We start from the raw sequence: 27,866 nt of genomic DNA on the forward strand, positions 1-27,866 counted from the left end.
TAGAGTCTGAGGACCAGGGAAATCCATAATGCCATATTGGAAAATGAATTACGACGCCTTATGTTGACTGGATCTATAGAGCTGTTCAGTTCACAGTAAAAGCAATTCATATATCTTGGGGGGGGGGGGGGGTCAGAATACGATACGTTGTTAGAAACACAATATATTTCTTAACCGCCTACAAATGTAGAATGTTTTTAGATTCAGTCGTTCAGTATGTAATTGCTATAACATACCTTCACCTCAGTCACTACCTTTCCATACAACCTATCAGGTACACTCAACAAGCTTATATCTCTGTAGTTTGAACACTCACCTTTATACTCCTTGATTTTATACAGTGGCATTCCGCCAATAAACAGGCACCTCACCATGATCCACAGACACGCTGAAAATCCTAACGAACCTAATGAACAATATCATTAGCCCATTTCTTAAGAAATTCATCTGCAATAAAATCCATTCCAGTCGCCTTGACACATTATCTTACGTAAGGCTTTCACCATCTCCTCTCTTCACCCAACCATTCTCCATGACTCCCTCACTTTGCATACCACTTCGACCCAATCACCCTACATATGCCAGCCTATCATCAAACACATTCAACAGTCTGTCAAAATACTCACTGCATCTCCACACTTCATCACTACCTTTTGCCACTTCCCCATTTGCTCCCTCCACCAAACTTCTCATTTGTTCTCTCATTTTGTGCACACTATTAACCTCCCTCGAAGACATCTTATTCATCATAAACTTTACAGATAGTTTTAGATGGTTTGTTGATCACAAATTTTAAGATACAAAGTTTACAAGTAAACAGACAATGATCCCAATTACAATACTTCAGTTGTATAACTCATACGGCATATTCAAGCAAAGATCACATTACAAAACATGAAAAGCATCAGTACTTTGAAAAAAGAAAGGGGGGGCTTTAAAATACTTTCAATGTCTGTGTATGCGCTACGCAAGCTCGGTTAGCACTGGCTTACTACGCTTTACACTGTAGCCTAGTCAATCCTCTCCAAAAACAAGTTCTCCATGGTTGACACATTATGTTGTTGTCGTATATGTAATATCCTGTTAAAATCTTTTATTATATGTCTTTCCGCTTGAATATGACCACATGTACACAACTGTTCTTCTATTGGTAGACAATCCGTCCCTCTCCTGTTCCAGCGTTTCTCTCCTGTTCCAGCATTCCTCTTCCACAGCCATTGCGTGGGGAAGCTTTTCCGCAGTCGTGTCCATGACATTCCTTCCTGTTCGTTAACCTTTATTTTGGTATTATATATATATATATATATATATATATATATATATAGGAAAGGATCACAATTTTGCGCGTGATCAAGATGATCCTATGAGTCCACGGGGAAAATGAAACACGAAAAGTTCCCAAGTGCACTTTCGTGCAATAATCACATCATCAAGGGAGACACAAAAGAGAAATATAACAGTCAGTTGATATACATCGAAGAAACGAAGCTAAGACGCTATATATATATATATATATATATATATATATATATATATATATATATATATATATATATATATATATATATATATATATATATATCATGCAAAGCTGAATCTGGATCTATGATCTTAGACACTTGGACTCGGTTAGAATCTGTAGGAGTTATTTTCAACTTTATATGACCCAGAGCAAGTCCGAATATCATCGACATCGCTTGCGAAGAAATCACTTACAAATCGTCAAGTGAGACAGAGGATCGCTCTTACTTTTGGTAGGTAACACAGGACAAGATTTTCAACCCCCCATTCCTGCCCTTCTTCGTCGTCTTCTACAATGTGCAGGAGAGACGTGGGTAGTATTCTTTCTCCCCCATCCCCAGGCATGTGTGTGTTGGTGTGGAGGGAACAAGAGCGTGGTAGAATGTAGTACTGGTGTAGAGGGAACAAGAGTATTACATGAGTATACTTGGGGCGTAGATCTGAGCGATGGCCATACTTTCTCCAGCACCGCCATCACAATATGTCCACAAAGTAGACAATATGTCACTCACACTATAACAGAATCATCACCTACTCCTTACCCATCGGCAGGTGACGGTAGTGACCTACTCTGAGGGCTTGAAGGCTTCCCGGCTATGGCAGGTGTACCAGGTGTCCCCCAGCCTGGAGAAGAAGGTCTTACTGTCCGGCAGTTGGTCGCCGGGGACGACACCCGCGTCAGAAACTGACGCCTGGCGGCAGGTCACAGATTCCTTGAGATCAGGAGAGATCGTTCAGGTGAAGGAGTTAACCTTCGGTAGTGTGGCGGCGGTGGCGGGCGACCCGCTGCTGCGCCGCTCTAACCTCACCGGCCTCCACCTGACCTGCACCACCATCAACGTGAGTTGGTCACAAGATGTCGTCGGCAGAATGGTAGAGCTTTACATTTGACATAGACTAGAAATACTGCCTTCGTGACGTTAGCATTGTAGGGGTTGGGTCAGGGGTTTCCCGTCTCTACAGGACAATGGCTCGAACCTGCGTGGGCCAGATGTGGGAAACTTCATAGGAATGGCTGGAGGCTTCGTGGGTTAACGTTTGGAGGTTTCACAGGACGGTCGCTGCATGAGAAACCGTTGTGAATGAAGGCTTCACGGGATGGTGGCTGGGAATTGCATGTAACAATAGCAAGAGGATCCACAAGATGGAGACAGTGGCTAAAAGTTTCATGGGGCAGCGGTTTGAGGCTCCAAAAGCTGGGGGCAGTAGCATGAAGCTTCATGGGACAGTGGTTTGAGGCTCTACGAGCTGAGGGCAGTAGCATGAAGCTTCATGGGGCACTGGTCTGAGGCTCCAAAAGCTGGAGTAGTAGCATGAAGCTTTATGGGGCAGTGGTCTGAGGCTCCACGAGATGGGGATAGTAGCATGAAGGCTCCATGGTATAGGCACGATAGCTGGAACTTCATGTAAACGTGATTTGTGGGTCCACAGGACTATGGCATTCCACTTATTGTGGACCTCTGTCACTGACTGAAGCCCCTAATAAAAAAAAAAAAAGACGGTTAGGTGTAAATGAAATGTCACGAACTTCGAAACACTGTGAGAGTTCTTTTGTCACGAAGCCGAACCTCAGGTTGTACTCGTTTGTAAGGAGAAACGGTCGAGATCGCGGGATCAGTCAGCTTGGTCGATTTTGCGAGTTCCTCAACGAAGTCGAGGTCTTGGGGTAAGTTAGTCAGCTCGAGTTCATGGGACCAGTTCACATGAGTTTACATGAGAAAGACAACAGGAGGCTTGATTGGCCAACGACTGGGTTGTCTAGTCAAAAAGAAAAGGAGTTTAATTTGACAAGAAAATGTAATTCCGCTCAGTAGTTTTTTTAAGCTATCACCAACTCCCGCTGCTGCAACTTAGCCCTCTAGTGTCCCCGTTAACGCTGTCCTTTATACAGTTTATTTCTGGCGTTTTTCTCAGAGCACACCTGAATTTATAAGACATCTCGCTAAACGACTTTTAAGGGTATTTATAGTCTTAGCATCCAGTACGTCTGATGGTAACTCATTCCAATGCTCAACACTCCTATAGGAAAAGAAGCTTTTTCCCACGTCCGTACTACATCTTTTAGCTTTGAGTTTTATTCCATTCATCCTGGTAACCATATTGTTTTGCATTTCGAAAAAATGTTCGTGATTTACTTTATCGAACTTATTTAGAATCTTGAACGCTTGGATTAAGTCGCCGCAAAGTGTACGTTTTTTATGGGAGAAGAGATCCATTCGTTTTAGCCTCTATTCGTATGCCAGATTTCTAAGGGATGGGATCCATTTTGTTGCGTCTTTGTACTTGTTCTAATTTTCCTTATCTTTTTATAGTTTAGGGATCAAAACTGGTTTGCATATTCAAGGCGCGGTCTTATTAGAGAATTATAAAGTATGAGAATTGTTTCTGGTGTCATGTAATGTATGTTACTTGCTATGAAAATCAACATTTGGTCGCCTTTTTTACTTGCTGCTTGGCACTGTTCACTGTACTTCAGACTGTTGCTCATACAACTCCAAGGTCCTTATCTTCATTTACTTTAGTTAGAGAATTTCCCAATAGTTTGTAGTCGTAACATAAATTCTTGTCCCCAAAGTGCATAATTTTACACTTGTTTACATTAAACGTCATTTGCCATCTGTCTGACCACTCTGCTAGTAAGTTAAGATCTCTCTGAATCATTTCGCAGTCCCGCCTGTTTACAGCTCTATCTCTTAGTTTAGTGTCGTCAGCAGTTTTGGAGATCTTAGATATGAGACCGAGGTTAAGGTCATTGATGTATATTATGAAAAGAATTGGGCCTAGGACCGACCCCTGTGGCACACCACTCGTTACGTCTAGCCCATCTGAGGCTTCGCCGTTTCATACTACACGCTGCTTTCTTTCGGTAAGCCAGTCTCTGATCCATGCACAGAGTTCTCCACCGATTCCGTGCTCTTTGACTGTATATAAAAGTCTCTTGTGAGGTTCTTTATCGAGAGCCTTTTGAAAATCTGAATATTCTATATCAGACGGTACTTTTTCGTCTCATTTCTGATAAATAACATCAGAAAATTCCAGCAGATTCGTCAGACAGGATCTTCTATTGCGGAAACCGTGTTGGTTGAACGATATGATTTTGTGATCTAGAAAAGTGACAATTTTATCTCGTATTATTTTTTTCCATCATTTTACCTAATACTGACGTAAAGCTAATGGGCGGTAGGTCAAGGTACGCTTTTTTGTCTCTTTTTTTTTTATACAGATGAGTAATATTTGCTAGTTTCCAGTCATTTGGCACCTAGCCATCCGATAGAGATATGTTGAATATTTTTGTTATGGGGTATATCAGCTGGCTCCTGACCTCCTTTAAAAAGCTTGAGGCTGTTATCTGGGCCGTTGGATTTGTTAGGATAAAAATTGGTCTAGGTATTTAAGTACTTCAGAGCTCGTTATCTCGCTAACCTTCAACTCTTCTTCATCATATCTTTGGAACATTTTCATTGGTTGCGGTATTCGAGATGTTTCTTCAATTGTGAATACGGAGGTAAAGGAATGATTTAGTGTGGTAGCCAGTTTCCTTGTCGTCAGTAGTTAGTGTGTCATGTTCGTTTCGTGGTCTGATTTCTTCTTTTACTGTCTTCCTTTGTCTTATAGTTTGAAGAATTCCTTAGGATTATTCCTAACTTTCAAAGAAATTCCTTTTCCTTCCTCGCGTTTACTCTGTCTTATGGTCATCTTACACTCTCTTTGGATTTTGATTCATTCCACGCAATTTTCATCGGTTCCCATTGATTTCAATTTCTTATATGTTTTATTGGTTTAGCAAATTAGTCCTTCTATTCTCTTATTCATCCATGATGGTGTTGAAATATTGCAAGTTCTCTTCGTAATTCGTGGAATACGTTATTTTCAATCACGAGTCGTGTGTTTTCTTTTTTAGAATTACTCCACATTTCCTCGACTAGGTAAACGTCAGGAAGTTTTGTCCAACTGGTACTGCGAACCTTGTGTCTAACGTTTTCAAAATTTGCTTGCCGTAATCTGGGATCAAGAGATTGTTCATTTACTTTAAAATCTAAATTCATTTCTGATCTAATCAAACTGTGATTGCTGTTGGACAAACTCTCGCTTACTTCGCAAGAGTTGATTAAGTTTGTATTACTGGTGAGGACAAGATCAAGAATGTTTTTACCTCGAGTTGGTGTTTTCATGAACTGTTGTAGAAAAGCGTCTATAATCAGTTCCGTTAGTCTCGTTCCCTCTCGGTCACCTGTTAAAGTGTTCCGGTTTATATTTGGACTATTGAAGTCTCCTACCATCATAACCTCTTTATCGTTTACTATAGTTTTGATTTCATTGTTTAGCATCCTATCGTCGTCTTCTTTTTGCTCAGTAGGTCTGTAAATAACGCCGAGACGTAGTTTACTTTTGACCTTGTCGGTGATGTTGGTTTATTCTAGGACGCGGGTTCAAGCCAGCTAAACCCTGATCGGAGTGTCGGTCAGCTGAGTCAATGAATCTCATGTCTGGGCACTGCAGTCGGGTGCAGACACATTGTTCAATCAATTTCGTGTCCTGTGTGTTTGATTCTACTTCCACCAGACTCCTAAATGCCTTCAGCATCGTATGGCTTCGTGTTTACTTTCATGAATACAACACATTTACTGGTTTATGTCACCCTGTTGTCAGGTGTTTTCCTATTTCTAAACTATTCTACTAGGTAAGGGTGCGTGTGCGGCATACGCCATACACCAAACGCCATACAGAAGATCTAAAAGGTCTCGTATTAAAGAGTTCATAGGACCCCACGATCGTAGAACTCCGTCCTCGTATACATATGTGCACATGAAGGATCAGGTGATAACACAAACACAACCTCCAATAAATCCCATTCGTAAGGCAGAGGTGCTGATAACCAGTGTAGAGGTTGTCAAGACCTACACCAGGAGGTACTGATGCAGAGTAACAGCCACAATCTGACCCTACAGGCGCCCCCTCGCAACATCCTGAGGTACGAGGCTGACGGCAGCGTCATGTTGGATGGCATCTTCGGCAGCGTCTTCAATTACATGCAGAGTCTTGCCAACTTCACGTACGTTTGCTGTCTCCTCCAGGGTCAATGACGTGACAGTTTTTTGCCGAACTAGCACGAACTAGCCTAACTTTGAATTCTGTACACACACACACACACACACACACACACACACACACACACACACACACACACACGCACACACACAGTAACACACACACACACACACACACACGCACACACACACACACACACACACACACACACACACACACACACACAAGTTAATTAGGAGGTAAATTTGAATAGAGAAAAACTGGAAGAAGTGAAGTGTTTTAGATATCTGGGAGTGCATTTGGCAGCGGATGGAACCATGGAAGCTGAAGTGAGTCACAGGGTGGGGGAGGGGGCGAAGGTTCTGGAGGCGATGAAGAATGTGTGGAAGGTGAGAACGTTATCTCGGAGAGCAAAAATGGGTATGTTTGAAGGAATAGTGGTTCCAACAATGCTATATGGTTGCGAGGCATGACCTATAGATATGGTTGTGCGGAGGAGGGTGGATATGTTAGAAATGATATGTTTGAGATGTGGTGTAAGGTGGTTTGATCGAGTAAGTAATGAAAGGGTAAGAGAGACGTGTGGTAACAAAAAGAGTGTGGCTGAGAGAGTAAAAGAGGGTGTATTAGAATGGTTTGGTCACACGGAGAGAATGAATGAGGAAAGATTGGCAAAGAGGATATACGTGTCAGAGGTGGAGGGAACGAGGAAAAGTGGGAAACTAAATTGGAGATGGAGGATGGAGTGAAAAAGATTTTGAGTGATCGGGGCCTGAACATACAGGAGGGTGAAAGGTGTGCAAGGAATAGAGTGAATTGGAACGATGTGGTATACCGGGGTCGACGTGCTGTCAATGGATTGAACCAGGGCATGTGAAGCGTCTTGGGTAAACCATGGAAAGTTTTGTGGGGCCTGGATGTGGAAAGGGAACTGTAGTTTCGGTGCATTACACATGACAGCCAGAGACTGAGTGTGAACGAATGTGGCCTTTGTTGTCTTTCCAAACGCTACCTCGCGCGCGCGCGAGGGGAGAGAGGGTTGGTTTTGTTTCATGTGTGTCGGGTTGGCGACATGTTTATATATGTATATGTCTGTGTATGTATATGTATGTATATGTTGAAATGTATGGGTATGTATATGTGCGTGCGTGGGCGTTTATGTATATGCATGTGTATGTGGGTTCGTTGGGCAATTCTTTCGTCTGTTTCCTTGCGCTACCTCGCTAACGCGGGAGACAGCGTCTAAGTATGGTAAAAGAAAGAAAAAAAATAATATATATATATATATATATATATATATATATATATATATATATATATATATATATATTCCCTGGGGATAGGGGATTAAGAATACTTCCCACGTATTCCCTGCGGGTCGTAGAAGGCGACTAAAAGGGGAGGGAGCGGGGGGCTAGAAATCCTCCCCTCTCGTTTTTTTTTTTTAATTTTCCAAAAGAAGGAACAGAGGGGGCCAGGTGAGGATATTCCAAAAAAGGCCCAGTCCTCTGTTCTTAGCGCTACCTCGCTAACGCGGGAAATGGCGAATAGTTTAAAATATATATATATATATATATATATATATATATATATATATATATATATATATATATATATATATATATATATATATATATATATATATATACTTTAGTGTAAGCTGAGAGCAGGTCTTCTCTAATGCACATAGAATTGAATAAGACAACATATTTACAGTTGTTAATCTTTTTTCTTAAGTTTTCTATTTTTCTTAGCATTATTCTACCATTAGATGGTTGCTCATACACCAGTTGTCCGAAGTTCTCCATTCATTCATTCAAGCTTTCGCCTCCACAGAGGAATCATCAGAAATCTGCAAAACGAGAAAAACTGCGTCACAAAACTTGGATAAGTAAAGCGCAAACAGAATATATAAACACAGAAAAAACACAGCACATAGCACATAGATGTAAGGAAAACACTAAACAAATTAGCAATCTCATGAAGGGTAATGCAATCTAAATACAACATAAGGAAACATAACAATAGAAAAATTTACAGTTAAGGAAAAATACAGAACAGCATTATTCAAGATAGAAATACGGTCCTACGGTACGAAGGTTTGAAAGAATCAGACGAGACCAACCTGACCTCAGCTCCACATCCGGACAATAACGGTCGCGCTTGGCCATTCTTAGTGTATTTAGTGATCCCTATCTTGTGTAATATTGTTCTGCTGTGTTTTTCCTCAACTGTAGTTTTTGTATTTTTATGATTCCATGTCTTGTATCTAGATTGCACTACCCTTCATGAGATTGCTAATTTGATTAGTGTTTCCCTTACATCTATGTGCTATGTGCTGTGTTTTTTCAGTGTTTATATATTCTGTTTGCGCTTTACTTATCCAAGTTTTGTGACGCAGTTTTTCTCGTTTTGCAGATTTCTGATGATTCCTCTGTGGAGGCGAAAGCTTGAATGAATGAATGGAGAACTTCGGACAACTGGTGTATGAGCAACCACCTAATGGTAGAATAAAGCTAAGAAAAATAGAAAACATAAGAAAGAAGATTAACAGCTGTAGATATGTTGTCATATATATATATATATATATATATATATATATATATATATATATATATATATATATATATATGCATTACACATGACAGCTAGAGAATGGATGTGAGCGGATGTGGCCTGTCTTCGTATGTTTCCTGGCGCTATCTCGCGGTCGCAGGAAGTGGCAACGCTCTTTCCTGTTGGGCTGGGTGGCGCCGGGAATGAATAACAGCAACCAAGGATGAGTATATACATGTGTATATATGTATATGTATGTGTATGTATATGTATGTTTATATATATGCATATGTAAGTATATGCACGTGTATGTGCGTACACGCGTATATACATGTGTGAGAGTGGATGGGCCTTTCTTCGTCTGTTTCCTGGAGCTACACCCCTAACGCGGGAAACGGCGATCAAGTATAATAAATATGATATATATATATATATATATATATATATATATATATATATATATATATATATATATATATATATATATATATATGAAAAAAGGAGAGATAGGTAGTATGTTTGAGGAAAGGAACCTGGATGTTTTGGCTCTGAGTGAAACGAAGCTCAAGGGTAAAGGGGAAGAGTGGTTTGGGAATGTCTGGGGAGTAAAGTCAGGGGTTAGTGAGAGGACAAGAGCAAGGGAAGGAGTAGCAATACTCCTGAAACAGGAGTTGTGGGAGTATGTGATAGAATGTAAGAAAGTAAATTCTCGATTAATATGGGTAAAACTGAAAGTTGATGGAGAGAGGTGGGTGATTATTGGTGCATATGCACCTGGGCATGAGAAGAAAGATCATGAGAGGCAAGTGTTTTGGGAGCAGCTGAATGAGTGTGTTAGTGGTTTTGATGCACGAGACCGGGTTATAGTGATGGGTGATTTGAATGCAAAGGTGAGTAATGTGGCAGTTGAGGGAATAATTGGTATACATGGGGTGTTCAGTGTTGTAAATGGTAATGGTGAAGAGCTTGTAGATTTATGTGCTGAAAAAGGACTGATGATTGGGAATACCTGGTTTAAAAAGCGAGATATACATAAGTATACTTATGTAAGTAGGAGAGATGGCCAGAGAGCGTTATTGGATTACGTGTTAATTGACAGGCGTGCGAAAGAGAGACTTTTGGATGTTAATGTGCTGAGAGGTGCAACTGGAGGGATGTCTGATCATTATCTTGTGGAGGCTAAGGTGAAGAATTGTATGGGTTTTCAGAAAAGAAGAGTGAATGTTGGGGTGAAGAGGGTGGTGAGAGTAAGTGAGCTTGGGAAGGAGACCTGTGTGAGGAAGTACCAGGAGAGACTGAGTACAGAATGGAAAAAGGTGAGAACAATGGAAGTAGGGGGAGTGGGGGAGGAATGGGATGTATTTAGGGAATCAGTGATGGATTGCGCAAAAGATGCTTGTGGCATGAGAAGAGTGGGAGGTGGGTTGATTAGAAAGGGTAGTGAGTGGTGGGATGAAGAAGTAAGAGTATTAGTGAAAGAGAAGAGAGAGGCATTTGGACGATTTTTGCGGGGAAAAAATGCAATTGAGTGGGAGATGTATAAAAGAAAGAGACAGGAGGTCAAGAGAAAGGTGCAAGAGGTGAAAAAAAGGGCAAATGAGAGTTGGGGTGAGAGAGTATCATTAAATTTTAGAGAGAATAAAAAGATGTTCTGGAAGGAGGTAAATAAAGTGCGTAAGACAAGGGAGCAAATGGGAACTTCAGTGAAGGGCGCAAATGGGGAGGTGATAACAAGTAGTGGTGATGTGAGAAGGAGATGGAGTGAGTATTTTGAAGGTTTGTTGAATGTGTTTGATGATAGAGTGGCAGATATAGGGTGTTTTGGTCGAGGTGGTGTGCAAAGTGAGAGGTTAGGGAAAATGATTTGGTAAACAGAGAAGAGGTAGTAAAAGCTTTGCGGAAGATGAAAGCCGGCAAGGCAGCAGGTTTGGATGGTATTGCAGTGGAATTTATTAAAAAAGGGGGTGACTGTATTGTTGACTGGTTGGTAAGGTTATTTAATGTATGTATGACTCATGGTGAGGTGCCTGAGGATTGGCGGAATGCGTGCATAGTGCCATTGTACAAAGGCAAAGGGGATAAGAGTGAGTGCTCAAATTACAGAGGTATAAGTTTGTTGAGTATTCCTGGTAAATTATATGGGAGGGTATTGATTGAGAGGGTGAAGGCATGTACAGAGCATCAGATCGGGGAAGAGCAGTGTGGTTTCAGAAGTGGTAGAGGATGTGTGGATCAGGTGTTTGCTTTGAAGAATGTATGTGAGAAATACTTAGAAAAGCAAATGGATTTGTATGTAGCATTTATGGATCTGGAGAAGGCATATGATAGAGTTGATAGAGATGCTCTGCGGAAGGTATTAAGAATATATGGTGTGGGAGGCAAGTTGTTAGAAGCAGTGAAAAGTTTTTATCGAGGATGTAAGGCATGTGCACGTGTAGGAAGAGAGGAAAGTGATTGGTTCTCAGTGAATGTAGGTTTGCGGCAGGGGTGTGTGATGTCTCCATGGTTGTTTAATTTGTTTATGGATGGGGTTGTTAGGGAGGTGAATGCAAGAGTTTTGGAAAGAGGGGCAAGTATGAAGTCTGTTGGGGATCAGAGAGCTTGGGAAGTGAGTCAGTTGTTGTTCGCTGATGATACAGCGCTGGTGGCTGATTCATGTGAGAAACTGCAGAAGCTGGTGACTGAGTTTGGTAAAGTGTGTGGAAGAAGAAAGTTAAGAGTAAATGTGAATAAGAGCAAGGTTATTAGGTACAGTAGGGTTGAGGGTCAAGTCAATTGGGAGGTGAGTTTGAATGGAGAAAAACTGGAGGAAGTGAAGTGTTTTAGATATCTGGGAGTGGATCTGGCAGCAGAAGGAACCATGGAAGCGGAAGTGGATCATAGGGTGGGGGAGGGGGCGAAAATTCTGGGAGCCTTGAAGAATGTGTGGAAATCGAGAACATTATCTCGGAAAGCAAAAATGGGTATGTTTGAAGGAATAGTGGTTCCAACAATGTTGTATGGTTGCGAGGCGTGGGCTATGGACAGAGTTGTGCGCAGGAGGACGGATGTGCTGGAAATGAGATGTTTGAGGACAATGTGTGGTGTGAGGTAGTTTGATCGAGTGAGTAACGTAAGGGTAAGAGAGATGTGTGGAAATATAAAGAGCGTGGTTGAGAGAGCAGAAGAGGGTGTTTTGAAGTGGTTTGGGCACATGGAGAGAATGAGTGAGGAAAGATTGACCAAGAGGATATATGTGTCGGAGGTGGAGGGAACGAGGAGAAGAGGGAGACCAAATTGGAGGTGGAAAGATGGAGTGAAAAAGATTTTGTGTGATCGGGGCCTGAACATGCAGGAGGGTGAAAGGAGGGCAAGGAATAGAGTGAATTGGAGCGATGTGGTATACCGGGGTTGACGTGCTGTCAGTGGATTGAATCAAGGCATGTGAAGCGTCTGGGGTAAACCATGGAAAGCTGTGTAGGTATGTATATTTGCGTGTGTGGACGTGTGTATATACATGTGTATGGGAGTGGGTTGGGCCATTTCTTTCGTCTGTTTCCTTGCGCTACCTCGCAAACGCGGGAGACAGCGACAAAGTATAATAACATAAATAAATATATATATATATATATATATATATATATATATATATATATATATATATATATATATATATATATATATATATATATATATATATATATATATATATATATGTACACCGAAAATGACACATGACTGTTGTAAGTGAGGGTGTAAGATACTGTGTTATGAGTCCAAGCACTCGTGTAAAGTGAAAGCAGACATTGCCACTGCATTATGACTGCAGGTTATCGTGTGGTGTGAATATTCTGGTGTTCCCACTTTCCCTGACTACAATACTTACAGTGTGAGTCCGTGGATCCATACTACTGTGCTGTGAGCGCTGGTATTTTTATGGTTTCAGTATTTGGTGTCAGTATATGGCATCAGTGTCTGGCGTCGATATATGGCGTTTGCATATGGTGTCAGTATATGGCGTCAGTGTATGGTGTCTGTATATGGCGACAGCATAATGGTGTCAGTGTACGATGTCAGTATATGATGCCAGTAAATGGTGTCAGTATATGGAGTCAGTATATGGTATAGTGCATGATGTCAGTATATGGCGTCAGTATATGGCATCAGTATATGGTGTCAATATATGGCGCCAGTATATGATGTCAGTATATGCTCTCCGTATACATCGCCAGTATGTGGTGTCAGTATATGGTGTCCGTACATTTCGCCAGTATATGATGTCAGTATATGGTATCCGTATATATCGCTAGTATATGGCGTCAGTATATGGTGTCAGTATATGGTATCCGTAAATATCGCTAGTATATGGCACCCGTATATGGTATCAGTATATGGTGTCAGTATATGGTATCCGTGTGTATCGCCCATATATGGCGTCTGTATTTGGTATCCGTATATATCTCCAGTATATGGCACCCGTATATGGCGCCAGTATATGGCGTCAGTATATGGTAACCGTGTATATCGCCATTATATGGCGTCAGTATATGGTAACCATATATATCGCCAGTATATGGCACCCGTATATGGCGCCAGTATATGGCGTCAGTGTACTGTAACCGTATATATCGACAGTATATGGCGTCAGTATATGGCGCCAGTATATGGCGTCAGTGTACTGTAACCGTATATATCGCCAGTATATGGCGTCAGTATATGGCGTCAGTATGGATATTCATACTATGCTGTGAGCACTGTCGTCCCCAGAAGGTAAGGCGGGCGATCATCTGCATTCATATGAGCCACTGTCCGTGCCCTCCCTGCACGTTACTGTCTCTGAGCACAGGTCTTCATGCCTACCGTCGCGGGACGGTCAGTGGGGCGCCCTGGTGGAGGGTCGGTGGACTGGGATGGTGAGGGACCTGATGGAAGGCGTGGCAGACATCGCAGTCGCCTCGTTGGACATCACTACGGAACGCAGCTCGGTCGTTGACTTCCTCCTGCCCATCACTCATACCCAGTAAGTTGTATACATACGGACACACACAGGTAATGATATTATACACATAGGACGTTATATACGTACATATAGCAAGTTTTACATACACGCAGTAAGTTATACACTTACGTTCTGAACCACTTTAGGTGACCACACCAGTCCAGCGAAAGCAATTAAGAGAGTGTGATAAAGAAGAAGAAAAAGACTCGGTGATTATCTTCGGGATGGACGAACAGAAGATGAAATAGAAGAAGAAAACGGAGAAGAATCTGAAGAATGTGGAGGATATTTTTGGCCTGTTGTGTAATGATGGAAACGGCTCAAACTTAATGCCATTCAGGCACCAGCGACGAGGCTGGATTATAAGCAATATTAGAAACAAAGATGGCGTATCTTCCAAGGTATTACGACAGCATAATGAGAAATGAGGCACCGCTGATGTAGCAACAGATATCGAAACAAAGCGAAATAAGGCAGCTAAGAGTGTGTCGGTCTTCCCTAGGGAGTGTGTCCATCATAGAATTGACAAGAGAAACAGGTGGAGGCGAAACAGTACTTTTAAGGGACATAACCATAGCGCGTCAGGGAGACTGAAACATTGAATGAAAAAGGTTTTCAAGAATATGCTGTATTAAAGGCTACAGTGGAGAACACAGTAATAACAGTTGCTGTAATGTATAACCCTCCTGGGATTGACATTATCACAAGAGGAGGTGAATATAAAAGAACAAAGGAATTATAGAGATATACAAAGATGTTTGTGGCACTGCATCTTAATATTACGGAAACTGTCGGCGATTGCTGGGGGAAATAGGGTAAACGAAAATACAAGTGTAGAACGTGGTAGGAAACAGCGTAGCAGCATTGCTCGTACCAGTGTGTTCTGGAGCCGACCAGAGAGAGGTAAGGGCCCTCATCCACCAGGGGTTGGATCTGATCCTCATGCAGACTTTAGTGGAGGTTAAAGACAATGTACTTGAAGCACCAGTGGATGCGAGTGGTCATAAGGTGGGAAGGAAGGTTGGGTCATGCCGTGGATGCCATCGATGCTGACGTTGGCAGCCCCACGGACGGTGTTGACTTGTCATTCGGCAGAACATACTTGGGATAAAACTGATGTCCTCGAGGAACACATCGTTGAACTGCTGAAGCAGTGCTCGATCAAGCTTGGTGAGTCATTAGAGATTGATATTCAGAGACAACAAGAGCACACCCGAGGGACTGCAGATGTGCAAGGTCTTGTTGGAATGATATACAAAATGGGAGATCGAGATGCTCGCTTGAAATATAGACCAGAATGATTGACGAGCACGCGAGATTGGAAAGGTACTTCCAGGAAATGTATCACAAAAGGTCCAGATAATGTGTACATTGTGAAAGATGGCCTATTGAAGGAGTCGCCAGAATATGTCAGAATAGGGAGGGATGGTTGGAGTGTACTTGCAATTTGCAAACGTTTTTGACTGTGTGTTACATGAAAACCTCTTGTTAAGAATGAGATAGATTGCTGATACCTCGAAGATTAGGAGTAATCTCAGTGGAGGAGTGATGAGAGCAGTCACTAAGAACATGTTACTCGCAGTGGAATAAATCTAGAAGTGGAGTGCCACGGGGAAACGTCTTGTGACCACTGTTGGTTTTTGTGGCGGTGACGCACCAGAGGGAATGAGATGGTGCGTCAGTAAGTGCGCAGACACGACAGTACTAATGACAGAGATTGATAATGTGAAATATGTGAAAAGCTAGAAATATGCAGAGGGAACTAGTAAGTGCAGCCCATTGGTAGTACAGGAGGAGGATGAAGACTATATTACAGCAAGTCTTACACGCTAGGAAAAGGGAAGGGACTACAAAGACCTCGATGTATAAGGTTAGATGAGGAGATTTTGAGAGGAACCTGACTGTGATCAATATCTTGTGTTGTTGATACAACTGGCTGGTTTGGTCTGTAAAGGGAGTCTAAAAACACGACAGGCATCTGTCTTTAAAGATAAAACGGGAATGAGAATATGACTTTCAATACTCAGAATCGACGAAATGATGTGGTTACTGATCGATTTGTTGGTATTCGTTAAGTGAAGACCTTACTCTATTGGCGGAAGGACAACACGAGTAATTGCTTATTTCCAGAGGGTATAACTTGGTACTAAGAATAGCTGATCACCTGCACACTACATTATGTGTACACAAAGTAGTCATTGCCAGTAATTTCTGACATCAGTGGTGTGTATCATTGGGAACCAAGGTAACCACTGGTGTACCACTGACGAACAAGGTGACCACTGGTGTATCACCGAGAAGCAAGGTAACCACTAGTGTATCACTAAGAAGCGAGGTAACCACTGGTGTCCCACTGAGAAGCGAGGTAACCACTGGTGTATCACTAAGAAGCGAGGTAACCACTGGTGTTCCACTGAGAAGCGAGGTAACCACTGGTGTACCACTGACAAACAAGGTGACCACTGGTGTATCACCGAGAAGCAAGGTAACCACTGGTGTATCACTAAGAAGCGAGGTAACCACTGGTGTATCACTAAGAAGCGAGGTAACCACTGGTGTCCCACTGAGAAGCGAGGTAACCACTGGTGTATCACTAAGAAGCGAGGTAACCACTGGTGTTCCACTGAGAAGCGAGGTAACCACTGGTGTCCCACTGAGAAGCGAGGTAACCACTGGTGTTCCACTGAGAAGCGAGGTAACCACTGGTGTATCACTAAGAAGCGAGGTAACCACTGGTGTATCACGAAGAAGCGAGGTAACCACTGGTGTATCACTAAGGAGCGAAGTAACCACTGGTGTTCCACTGAGAAGCGAGGTAACCACTGGTGTCCCACTGAGAAGCAAGGTAACCACTGGTGTTCCACTGAGAAACGAGGTAACCACTGGTGTTCCACTGAGAAGCGAGGTAACCACTGGTGTATCACTAAGAAGCGAGGTAACCACTGGTGTCCCACTGAGAAGCGAGGTAACCACTGGTGTTCCACTGAGAAGCGAGGTAACCACTGGTGTATCACTAATAAGCGAGGTAACCACTGGTGTCCCACTGAGAAGCGAGGTAACCACTGGTGTATCACTAAGAAGCGAGGTAACCACTGGTGTTCCACTGAGAAGCGAGGTAACCACTGGTGTTCCACTGAGAAGCGAGGTAACCACTGGTGTATCACTAAGAAGCGAGGTAACCACTGGTGTTCCACTGAGAAGCGAGGTAACCACTGGTGTCCCACTGAGAAGCGAGGTAACCACTGGTGTTCCACTGAGAAGCGAGGTAACCACTGGTGTATCACTAAGAAGCGAGGTAACCACTGGTGTATCACTAAGGAGCGAAGTAACCACTGGTGTTCCACTGAGAAGCGAGGTAACCACTGGTGTCCCACTGAGAAGCAAGGTAACCACTGGTGTACCACTGAGAAACGAGGTAACCACTGGTGTTCCACTGAGAAGCGAGGTAACCACTGGTGTATCACTAAGAAGCGAGGTAACCACTGGTGTTCCACTGAGAAGCGAGGTAACCACTGGTGTCCCACTGAGAAGCGAGGTAACCACTGGTGTTCCACTGAGAAGCGAGGTAACCACTGGTGTATCACTAAGAAGCGAGGTAACCACTGGTGTCCCACTGAGAAGCGAGGTAACCACTGGTGTATCACTAAGAAGCGAGGTAACCACTGGTGTTCCACTGAGAAGCGAGGTAACCACTGGTGTTCCACTGAGAGGCGGGGTAACCACTGGTGTTCCACTGAGAAACGAGGTAACCACTGGTGTTCCACTGAGAAGCGAGGTAACCACTGGTGTCCCACTGAGAAGCGAGGTAACCACTGGTGTTCCACTGAGAAGCGGGGTAACCACTGGTGCCTCACTGAGAGGCGGGGTAACCACTGGTGTACCACTGAGAAACGAGGTAACCACTGGTGTTCCACTGAGAAGCGAGGTAACCACTGGTGTTCCACTGAGAAGCGAGGTAACCACTGGTGTCCCACTGAGAAGCGGGGTAACCACTGGTGTCTCACTGAGAGGCGGGGTAACCACTGGTGTTCCACTGAGAAGCGAGGTAACCACTGGTGTTCCACTGAGAAACGAGGTAACCACTGGTGTTCCACTGAGAAACGTAACCACTGGTGTATCACTAAGAAGCGAGGTAACCACTGGTGTTCCACTGAGAAGCGAGGTAACCACTGGTGTCCCACTGAGAAGCGAGGTAACCACTGGTGTTCCACTGAGAAACGAGGTAACCACTGGTGTTCCACTGAGAAGCGAGGTAACCACTGGTGTTCCACTGTGAAACGAGGTAACCACTGGTGTTCCACTGAGAAACGTAACCACTGGTGTATCACTAAGAAGCGAGGTAACCACTGGTGTTCCACTGAGAAGCGAGATAACCACTGGTGTTCCACTGAGAAGCGAGGTAACCACTGGTGTTCCACTGAGAAGCGAGGTAACCACTGGTGTATCACTAAGAAGCGAGGTAACCACTGGTGTTCCACTGAGAAGCGAGGTAACCACTGGTGTCCCACTGAGAAGCGAGGTAACCACTGGTGTTCCACTGAGAAGCGAGATAACCACTGGTGTTCCACTGAGAAGCGAGGTAATCACTGACTACACTTCAAAATTAACATCGATAAAGATTTCCTTGTTAAGAGAAATATATTCCGAAAAACTGATTATGATTTGTTCTGGGAAAAAGATAATGTTCCCAGCTAAGTTAGCGTTCAAACTGCAGTCCAGACCTGGAGCTAGGAATAGTTCCACTGAATAGGCAATGACAGCGTTCGCTCTCGCACTTCAACCTACATTGGCCGAATGATCTGCAAACGCCAGATTTACGATGAAGGCTATTGATTTGAAATGCCGCCAAACACTTCCTCCCTCATCCATAGTCTTTAATTTTCCCCCAGTAATATTCATTAATCATATGTCACTTTGTCACTATAAGTGATAATGAGACTTCTCTTCAGATAAAATCAGCCGACCTAACCAATACCAAATCCATTCCCCTTCCCCTCCCCTCTCAGAGTGCTGGGATCAGTTGCCCGAATTTTTACCCTCAAACATTCCTCACAACTTTCCTCCCTCCTTCGACCGTTCTGTAGCTCCACTTCTTGACTCAGTGAACATACTTTGTAGTACTGTAACATGCACTCCATCTTGAAAACCCCACATTACAGGAATAGCTAAGTCTGCCGCTAAGAAATTGGGAGTTCTGTTTAGGTGTCAGAATTTCTTTTCTCCTAACAGTTGCTCCGTTTATACAATGGATCAATTTGGCCATGTATGGAGTACTGCTCTCACATATGGTTTGGTTCTTGCTCTGTATCCTTACTTGACAGAGTTGAGCTAAAACCGCTGCAACGCACAAATTCTCCCGGGTTAATTTCAAGATTCGACCCACTTGCCCTACTCTCACTTTCCCTCTTTTATAGGCATTACTTTAGTTTTTGCTCCCTCGAGCTGGCTGCTTGTGTGCCCCCACCACTAGCTAGACCACGCAATACTCGGCAAACTGCTGCCTCACATGATTACTGTGTGGTCGTTGGCAACTCAAGGGTGGGCCGTTTTGATAACTGAATCTTTAGGTACACCACGAAGCTTTGGAACTCTCTACCTTTTCATGTCTTTCCCAATAACTACAACAGATTTTTCATTTCCTCCGAAATTCATAAATTCTTTCCTCTGTCTTTTTTTCTTTCCTTCTCATCATCCTCTCTCTATATTTCAATCAAGGCGCAGCTCTGATGTACGTGACTAGAGCCTACAACGTAAAAAGAAAAAGATACATTCAATTTAGATAGCACTTTATTTCTCTTCCTGCTTCCGAACTGAATCAGCGAAAAAGAATATATTCATACATTGCTATTCGTTATTCTGCTCTAGTAAACAACTGAACTAGACAATTAAAGCTAATATTATCTTTGCTTTTTAACGACACACCGTTACTATCAACGACACACCATTACTATCTAGCACAGGAATTTTCACTTACTTCCTGCATAAGTTTGGTGTAGCTCGTGGCTGAGTTGAAGTCAGCTGTTTCCCAATGACGCTCATAATGACCGACCTGCCTCACTAGCTAGCTCTCCTGTCTCAGGTACCTGTTGGCGATGAAGCGGCCCTCCAACAACGACTACATGTGGACGACTTACACGAAGGAGTTCCACGTTCACGTGTGGATTTTGTTCGCTGCCTCCATACTGGTGCTCACTCTCACACTTTATATGGCCTCCCTGGCCCCAGAGGAGGAGGAACTCTCCCTACAGGAGTCCCTCATTATCGTCATCGGTGCCCTTTGTGGACAAGGTAGTACACGCTATATGACCCACATTCGTCCCTGGAATTGGTAGCAAGAGCAATAGGATAGTTCCATCTTAAGTTTACCCTCGACTCTGAAGATGACGATTCTTGTAAGATAGAATCTACGATTTCTTATTCATTTTTGGTACCTGTTCTGTTTTGATTACTGTTGTGCCTTATGCTACAGAGATTTTCAACTAGAGCGTTATTTGGGTTATGTATACTCAAAAAAGTAATTCAATGACTCCAGTTATGAAGAATATAAGTTCTCCATTAAGAGCCATGTTCCACTTAACCATAAACTACTTTCCAGACCACCAACAGCCACGTTCCAAACAGTCATGAATCGTCATTCATCTGTTATTGTTTCATTCCTGTATGTTCCGTAAATGGAGACGACCAACATTGCCTCTCGCAGAACGAAGGGTAATTACTACGTCTCGTCCGTTGCGAGTCTTTCCGAGGTTACAGGATCCTGATCAGTTCCCTCCGCTCTCCGGTACAGGTTGTTACGTGAACTTCTGTAAGACCTCAGCCCAACTGGTCCTGCTGACGGTTATGTTGCTTCACGTTCTCCTTCTGGCACACTACATGAGCGACCTGGTCTCCGCCCTGGCTGTGGGGCCGACGCCGCCTACCATCTCCTCCATCAGCGACGTCAGGAATAACCCGTCACTCTCCCTCAGCTTCGTCAAAGGCTCAGCAGTGACTGAATACATCAAGGTATTGTGTTGTAAGGTACAGTGCTTTAACCCACCATATCACACGGCATTCAATGGTGTTGCATATCTGAGCTTGTGTTTATATATACGTTATATATACGATACTTAACGATACATACATTCAAGTGCAACGTGTAAATCGTGGTGCTATATGGATGTGCCATTTTAGAAATGCGGTTTACATGAGGCGTCTTAGGCATGGAAATCACATCCCAAAATATAGCAGTTAGGGAAGCCTTATTGAAGAGTAATTTTTGAAAGATATTACTAGAAATCAATCACAACTATTGAGAAATTTGTAATCTCAGTTGTCGAGTCATAATGCAGTACGACATTTGGGTATGACGTCACACGACATTATGAGAGTTTTCTGAATTTTCATATCTTTTTCTTTCAGAACGATATTTTGTTACATGATTCTAAAGTGTTATTTTGTATATCGTATTTTATGCCTTGTTGGTTTTTGTATGACACATTGCTTTCAAATGTGGGGTTGAAGTAGCCCATATATTGCTTGAGAGAGTCGGTGTTTAAAGCACTCCGAGTTACCAGCTCTCCTAGGCTGACTGCCAGACTTGAGAGCGTCCTTCCCTTCACCGTGTTGATGGTTCCCTTCACCCCATCTGAAGGTGATAGTCAGGTCTGGTTTATGTGCCTCCGTCGTTAGATAGTTCACGTGATACAAGGCAAGCCACCGCGTCTTTGTGTGGCCTCTGAAAACCCAAAGGTGTAGCGAGGGTTCGTGACGACTACGCAGTAAGCTAGCAATTCAGTGGCTATCACATGTCATTCCTTTGGCCCAGGTTGCTGTCTTTTCCTTCTGCCTCATCCGTACGTGGGCTGCTGGTTCTTCTGCCCACAACTATACAATCTCTCCAGCTCACACATGACACCAGCCCTTCATTTTAGAAATAACTCGTAAGAATCTCTCTCTCTCTCTCTCTCTCTCTCTCTCTCTCTCTCTCTCTCTCTCTCTCTCTCTCTCTCTCACACACACACACACACACACACACGAGAGCGGAAAATCTCTTATTAACAGCATATTTTCATTCTAATGCCCTTAATAACATGATATACTCTTGGAGATGAAGATTCCCTTCCATCCCCAACCCCCCCCAACCCCAGCACCCCTCGAGGAATAGTCCCTTTGCCTCGGCCCGGCCATCGCGCGCCTCAGAACTCCTCCTAGCTTGAATTTTGCTGGTAACCTCGGCAAAAATTATCGTACATCCCATGCTCATCCCGGGGGCGTTAGCGCAAAAGGATTACAGGTGTTTCAAAGGGTCGTAGTCAGACCCCAGTGGGTTGATATTACTTAAGATGTTACAACTCATAACAGGTATTTCAGTACATACATTATATAGTTTCATATGGTAAGTTTTACCGACTAGATGCAAAAAGTGGATACAAACTTAGAATTCCATGTATCTTGTTATTAACAATAAGGTGGTGTGACATTTCTTGCAGGATTTGTTTAGCTCTATCCCTGAAAGTCTCTATTTTTCACATTAAGACATAGTTTTCTAGTTTTGTGTCCCAATCTTTGACCACATAGTTTCCAATTCACATGATTTAACATCTGCAGATAGGCCCAAGCGCCATTAGTACCAAAAGCCTAGCTTTTATAATTGTTCCGATACTCTTTACTGGATTTGAGTGACAGGTGCACAGAACCATCAGACCCTCAGATACACTTCATCTGCCCGTGTCAAGCTCAGTCACTGAGTGACGGATCACAAACAGATCTGTTCATCAGTGATCATTTGACAGCACATTCCATTTAGCCTCAATCTCATCTCTGTGATGCATGTTCTATCTATTAATCAAATAATATTATGTGTATGTCAAAGTGAAATGCATGATTCGTCTGAGGAGAGTAAAGACGACTGTGGTGTAGAGGCAGACTGAACAGTCAGGCAATCGGTCATAGACCGTGGGGCCACGGTCCATCATGGGGTTCCGTTACTGAACCACGGAGCCCTAAACCGAAATTGGCCCGCGGGCCCACGTTACTGCCAGTCCGGCCCTGCTGTGGTGATGTCAGTGACATCCTAAGCGTCAAGGAAATCCAGAGACTCAGTCTCTCAGTAATGTTGCAGAGTCGTATCATTTCCAGAACTCGAGGAACCCCGATCATCGAGCAGAGTGGCTGTCAATAGAGTCCAGAAACTATGAGCAGCTGGTGGCTGACACTAAGAAGGGATGAGGAAGGTACTGAGAGATAACAACGTTTTTCTCGAGTCGCAATCCTACTTAGCCAGTGACTATGGACGCGACTGCCGCTTCCACATCTTGCGTCGACCTCAGTTCAACGCCATAAATTCATTCGCTCTCAAGAAAGGCTCCCCGCTTGTTCCAGTGCTAAACAGCTTGTAAGTAGACAAGAGAGTATTTTTCTCGGGAATGAGATGTGTATCATAGAAATGACTAGGTACTGAAAATAATGGGATATTTTTGCCTCAGAAATTCTTGGCTTTGATGTTCTTATCTACTTTTTAGTCTCCATCCACTTGCTTTTTAGTTCATGGATGAGACTCTCTCTCTCTCTCTCTCTCTCTCTCTCTCTCTCTCTCTCTCTCTCTCTCTCTCTCTCTCTCTCTCTCTCTCTCTCTCTCTCTCTCTCAACATATACATACATATACATACACATTCACAAACATATACATATATATACACACGTACATTTCATACTTGCTTGCCTTCAATCCATTCCCAGCGCCACCCCGCCTCACAGGAAACAGCATCGCTGTCCCCCGCTTCAGCAAGGTATCGCCAGGAAAATAGACAAAAAAGACCACATTCGTTCACACTCAATCTCTAGCTGTCATGTGTAATGCATCGAAATCACAGTTCCCCGTCCACATTCATATCCCACAGACATTTCCATGGTTTACTCCAGACATTTCACATTCCCTGGCTCAGTCCAGTAACAGCACGTCGACCCCGGTATACTAACTATATCGTTCCATTTCACTCTATTCTTTGCACGCCTTCACCCTCCCGTATGTTCAGGCCCTGATCAATCAAAATCTTTTTCACTCCGCGCTAACACCAGGAACAGACGAAGAAAGAACGTACTTGCTTACATCTAATTTGTCGTTGTTCTGCGCAATGCACCGAAATCACAGACCCATATCCATAGCCATCCCCACACACCTTTCATGTACCGTTCGGTCCACTGATATATATATATATATATATATATATATATATATATATATATATATATATATATTGTTTATTTATTTTGCTTTGTCGCTGTCTCCCGCGTTAGCGAGGTAGCGCAAGGAAACAGACGAAAGAATGGCCCAACCCACCCACATACACATGTATATACATACATATATATATACATATATATATATATATTTGCACTGGCAAATTCTGTAAGCGGCTGACGAAATTGTTGCGTGAATTTTATCCTCAATTACAGAGTAAGTCGTTTCCAAAGCATAACAAAATACGATCTAATCTTTTTCTTAACAAGTTTAAAGACGTTACCCCTGGCGAGTTGCGATCATCTATTGTTTACAAGTACTGTAGCTATAAATGCTTTGCGTACTAAGAAGACGAAGCGACACCACATTCATGAATGCTTTTGGGCTGATCAGTATGAACCACTTACCCCAAACCACCCGACCACCTTCCTCACAATTCGCAGTCTCGCTTACGACACTGGCCGCCCCGATGTGGGCAGTGGTGTTCTCTGTGTGGGCTGCAGTAGCTCTTTAGACAGTGTTGTGGTTATACGCGTTCTGCCGTCTGCCCTACAGGAAGAGAGACAGCGTTCACAGGTATGGGCAGTGTTACTTTATCTTAAAATATGTTTTACTTCGATTGTCTTTGTCCATTTGTTTCAGGTTTATAGGTTTAGTGGTTTATCGTCGGTAAACTGTAGGGCTTGCGTATAGACCGTTGGTTTTATTCTTTTATACATCGTCATGTTTCAGTGTATCTAGTGTTTTCATTGACTTGTTTTTAGTGTGGAAGAAGTTTTGACCGTTACAACTGCGTTTTCAAAACAGCAAGTCTGATGTGCGCATATATATATATATATATATATATATATATATATATATATATATATATATATATAAACTTCAGATAAATAGTAAATGGGCAGGAGCTCAGTCACTTGAGAGATATCGAAAAGATAGCGCTGATAATCATATTTTTAAAGATGAATGATAAAAAGCAATATAGATTCGTGTTAAATTAAGGAAAGTAGGAAATATTTTTAACAACCATCACTAGATAGTTCACTTAGGTTAAAAGAAAAAACTTTCAATGGTAATAGCACGATAACATATTGTCTAGAAGGCTATTTAGCTAAGATTATTTCTTGAGGTACGAGATTTGAGACTGAAGAACACAATATACGATTACATGCACACGCATAAATACATAAAATGATACCCACATACTGCCACCAAATAACCAAACCACCTCCGTCAAAATACGTAAAATCCTGCTCACGACGCTGGCCACCCACACGTTTATACATTATATACAGAACGGGGAAATACCACTTCCTAATAAAGTAGAAACAGAGGAAACAAAACAAAAATCTGGACAATTGAGAATAAGAATAAACACTCGTTTTCTGTATCTATCATAACCAAAGAAAATGGTATAAAAGCTGTGATTCGTTGGCTATACGTGGAACTAAGTTCCTTAGGGATTTTTTTTCTCGGTTTAAGAAGCGAGTTTATATGTATCCGGTTTCTGTATTTTTTTTTTTTTTTTTTGTCGCCCCTTGCTATACTGTGGTATACTGACTTTCGTTACATTGCAGAACAGTGGAATAATGTAAGGGTATTTTTTTTTTTATATCTGAGGTACTAGTAGAGGGTGTTACTAGTATACAGTATTACATGGCGTGTGCGTAGAGTTTGAAAAATCGGGACGCATACTTGTAAAACATGTTGACCCATGATGAAGTAGGTCGTACGACGGTACGACCCTTAGGGACGATGCCAGGCTCATCGAATCAGAAGGTCGTACCGTCGTGCTAAAGGAATGTTTAATCGTGCTTAAGGATTGTATCGTCGTGCTAAGGGGATTGTAAAGTCGTGTTAAAGTTTCATATGATTGTACTGTAAGATCGTACCATCGTGCTGATGGTTCGTACCGTCGTGTTCAAGGACCTTACCTTCATACTGAAGGTCCGTACCATCGTGTTCAAGGATCGTACCGTCGTGTTCAAGGATCTTACCTTCATGCTGAAGGTCCGTACCATCGTGTTCAAGGATCGTACCGTCGTGTTCAAGGATCTTACCTTCATGCTGAAGGTCCGTACCATCGTGTTCAAGGATCGTATCGTCGTGTTCAAGGATCTTACCTTCATGCTGAAGGTCCGTACCATCGTGTTCAAGGATCGTATCGTCGTGTTCAAGGATCTTACCTTCATGCTGAAGGTCCGTACCATCGTGTTCAAGGATCGTACCGTCGTGTTCAAGGATCTTACCTTCATGCTGAAGGTCCGTACCATCGTGTTCAAGGATCGTATCGTCGTGTTCAAGGATCCTACCGTAGGGCACAAAAGGTAAAGTCATGACTCGCGTGGAAACCATCTCGGGTCAGAGGTCGCGACACCTGGCCAGTGTGATTAGCTGCAGCAACCCTTTCTTACTGATGGTTGTTGGTCAGGTGGTGGTAGGTCATGGGCCATGTTCTTGTGTGTGCCAGGTGGTACATGGGTTAGATGGCGGTGTTGGAAGGGTAATATATGCGGGTCATGTTGTGGCGAGTGAGCTAGGTGATGATGAGGGCCAGGTGGTGGTCTGTGTAGGCCAGGCGGTAGGAGCAGTGTATGAGAGCAAGGTGTAAGAGTTGATGCTTGGCCCAGGTAGTGTTGTGGGGAGGGGGGAGAGGGAGGGGGGCTAGACTGTAGAGATGGTGTGCGCGATGATCAAGTCGTGCTGGTGTTTGCAACATATGTTAGTGGTGTTAGGACCAGGTGGACGGTGTGGTGTGTGGGCCGGCTTTATGGTGAAGGTTTGTGGGCCAAGTGTTGGTGTCTGGCCCAAATGATAGTTTACATCAGATGTAAATGTGTTGACCATAAACTGATGGTGGGTGATGACCAGGTGTATGTAAGGTGGTGGTGTGGGGACCAGGTAGTGTTGTGCGGGTCAGATACCGGTGGTGGTATTGTGTGAGCCAAATCATGGTGGTAATTTAGTCTGGTCTTCACTTGTTTAAAGCTTTTGAGGTATGTATGTGGGCCAAGTGGTAGTGGTGGTAGTGTCTGGATCTAGTGGCGGTAGCCTGTGTGAACCAGATGATGATGCCAAGATCATGTGGTAGAACGTAGGCCAGCTGGTAGTGGTGTCTGGGTAAAGAGGTGGTGATTCTTCGGGGGTGCCGGGTGTCAGGGTGTTATGAACCATATTTTGAAGATGTTTGTGCTAGGTTTTGGTGATCATAAGACTGATTTCAAGTATTCTGTCCTCAGTTCTGGGTATACCAAGTTCTTTCCGCATGTCAAGTAATTTAGTGGTCATCTGGCAGCCAAGCATAATTCTCTTGGCTTCTTTTCGCATTTCATCAAGTCTGTAAATACCTTTGCTGTTATGTAGGATTAAACCTGTCGTTGATGATGGGATGCATAAGTTATTCACGTTCATTATACCCTCTGACTTTCGGATAAGAATTTCCTTCAAGCATATTCGTCTTGGAAGGTATATTCTCTAACCGTTTCCCGTCTGGCGTGTTGCCGGAGGGAGTGGAGGGTGGGGAGAAGCTTGGCTTTCTTA

General features: G+C 43.1%; 1 protein-coding gene across 1 annotated transcript in view; it reads left to right on the forward strand.

Moving 5' to 3' along the window:
* The window catches only part of LOC139752201 (probable glutamate receptor), a 66,521-nt gene that overhangs the window by 25,600 nt on the left and 13,055 nt on the right, over nt 1-27,866 (forward strand). Inside the window, 7 exon segments of the mRNA XM_071668370.1 lie at nt 2,074-2,361; nt 6,471-6,574; nt 13,952-14,125; nt 20,184-20,392; nt 20,892-21,109; nt 23,225-23,300; nt 23,303-23,480. Of these exon segments, the coding sequence (XP_071524471.1) occupies nt 2,074-2,361; nt 6,471-6,574; nt 13,952-14,125; nt 20,184-20,392; nt 20,892-21,109; nt 23,225-23,300; nt 23,303-23,480 (1,247 nt within the window).

Source organism: Panulirus ornatus, chromosome 1, assembly GCF_036320965.1.
Source record: "Panulirus ornatus isolate Po-2019 chromosome 1, ASM3632096v1, whole genome shotgun sequence".
Taxonomy (NCBI): domain Eukaryota; kingdom Metazoa; phylum Arthropoda; class Malacostraca; order Decapoda; family Palinuridae; genus Panulirus; species Panulirus ornatus.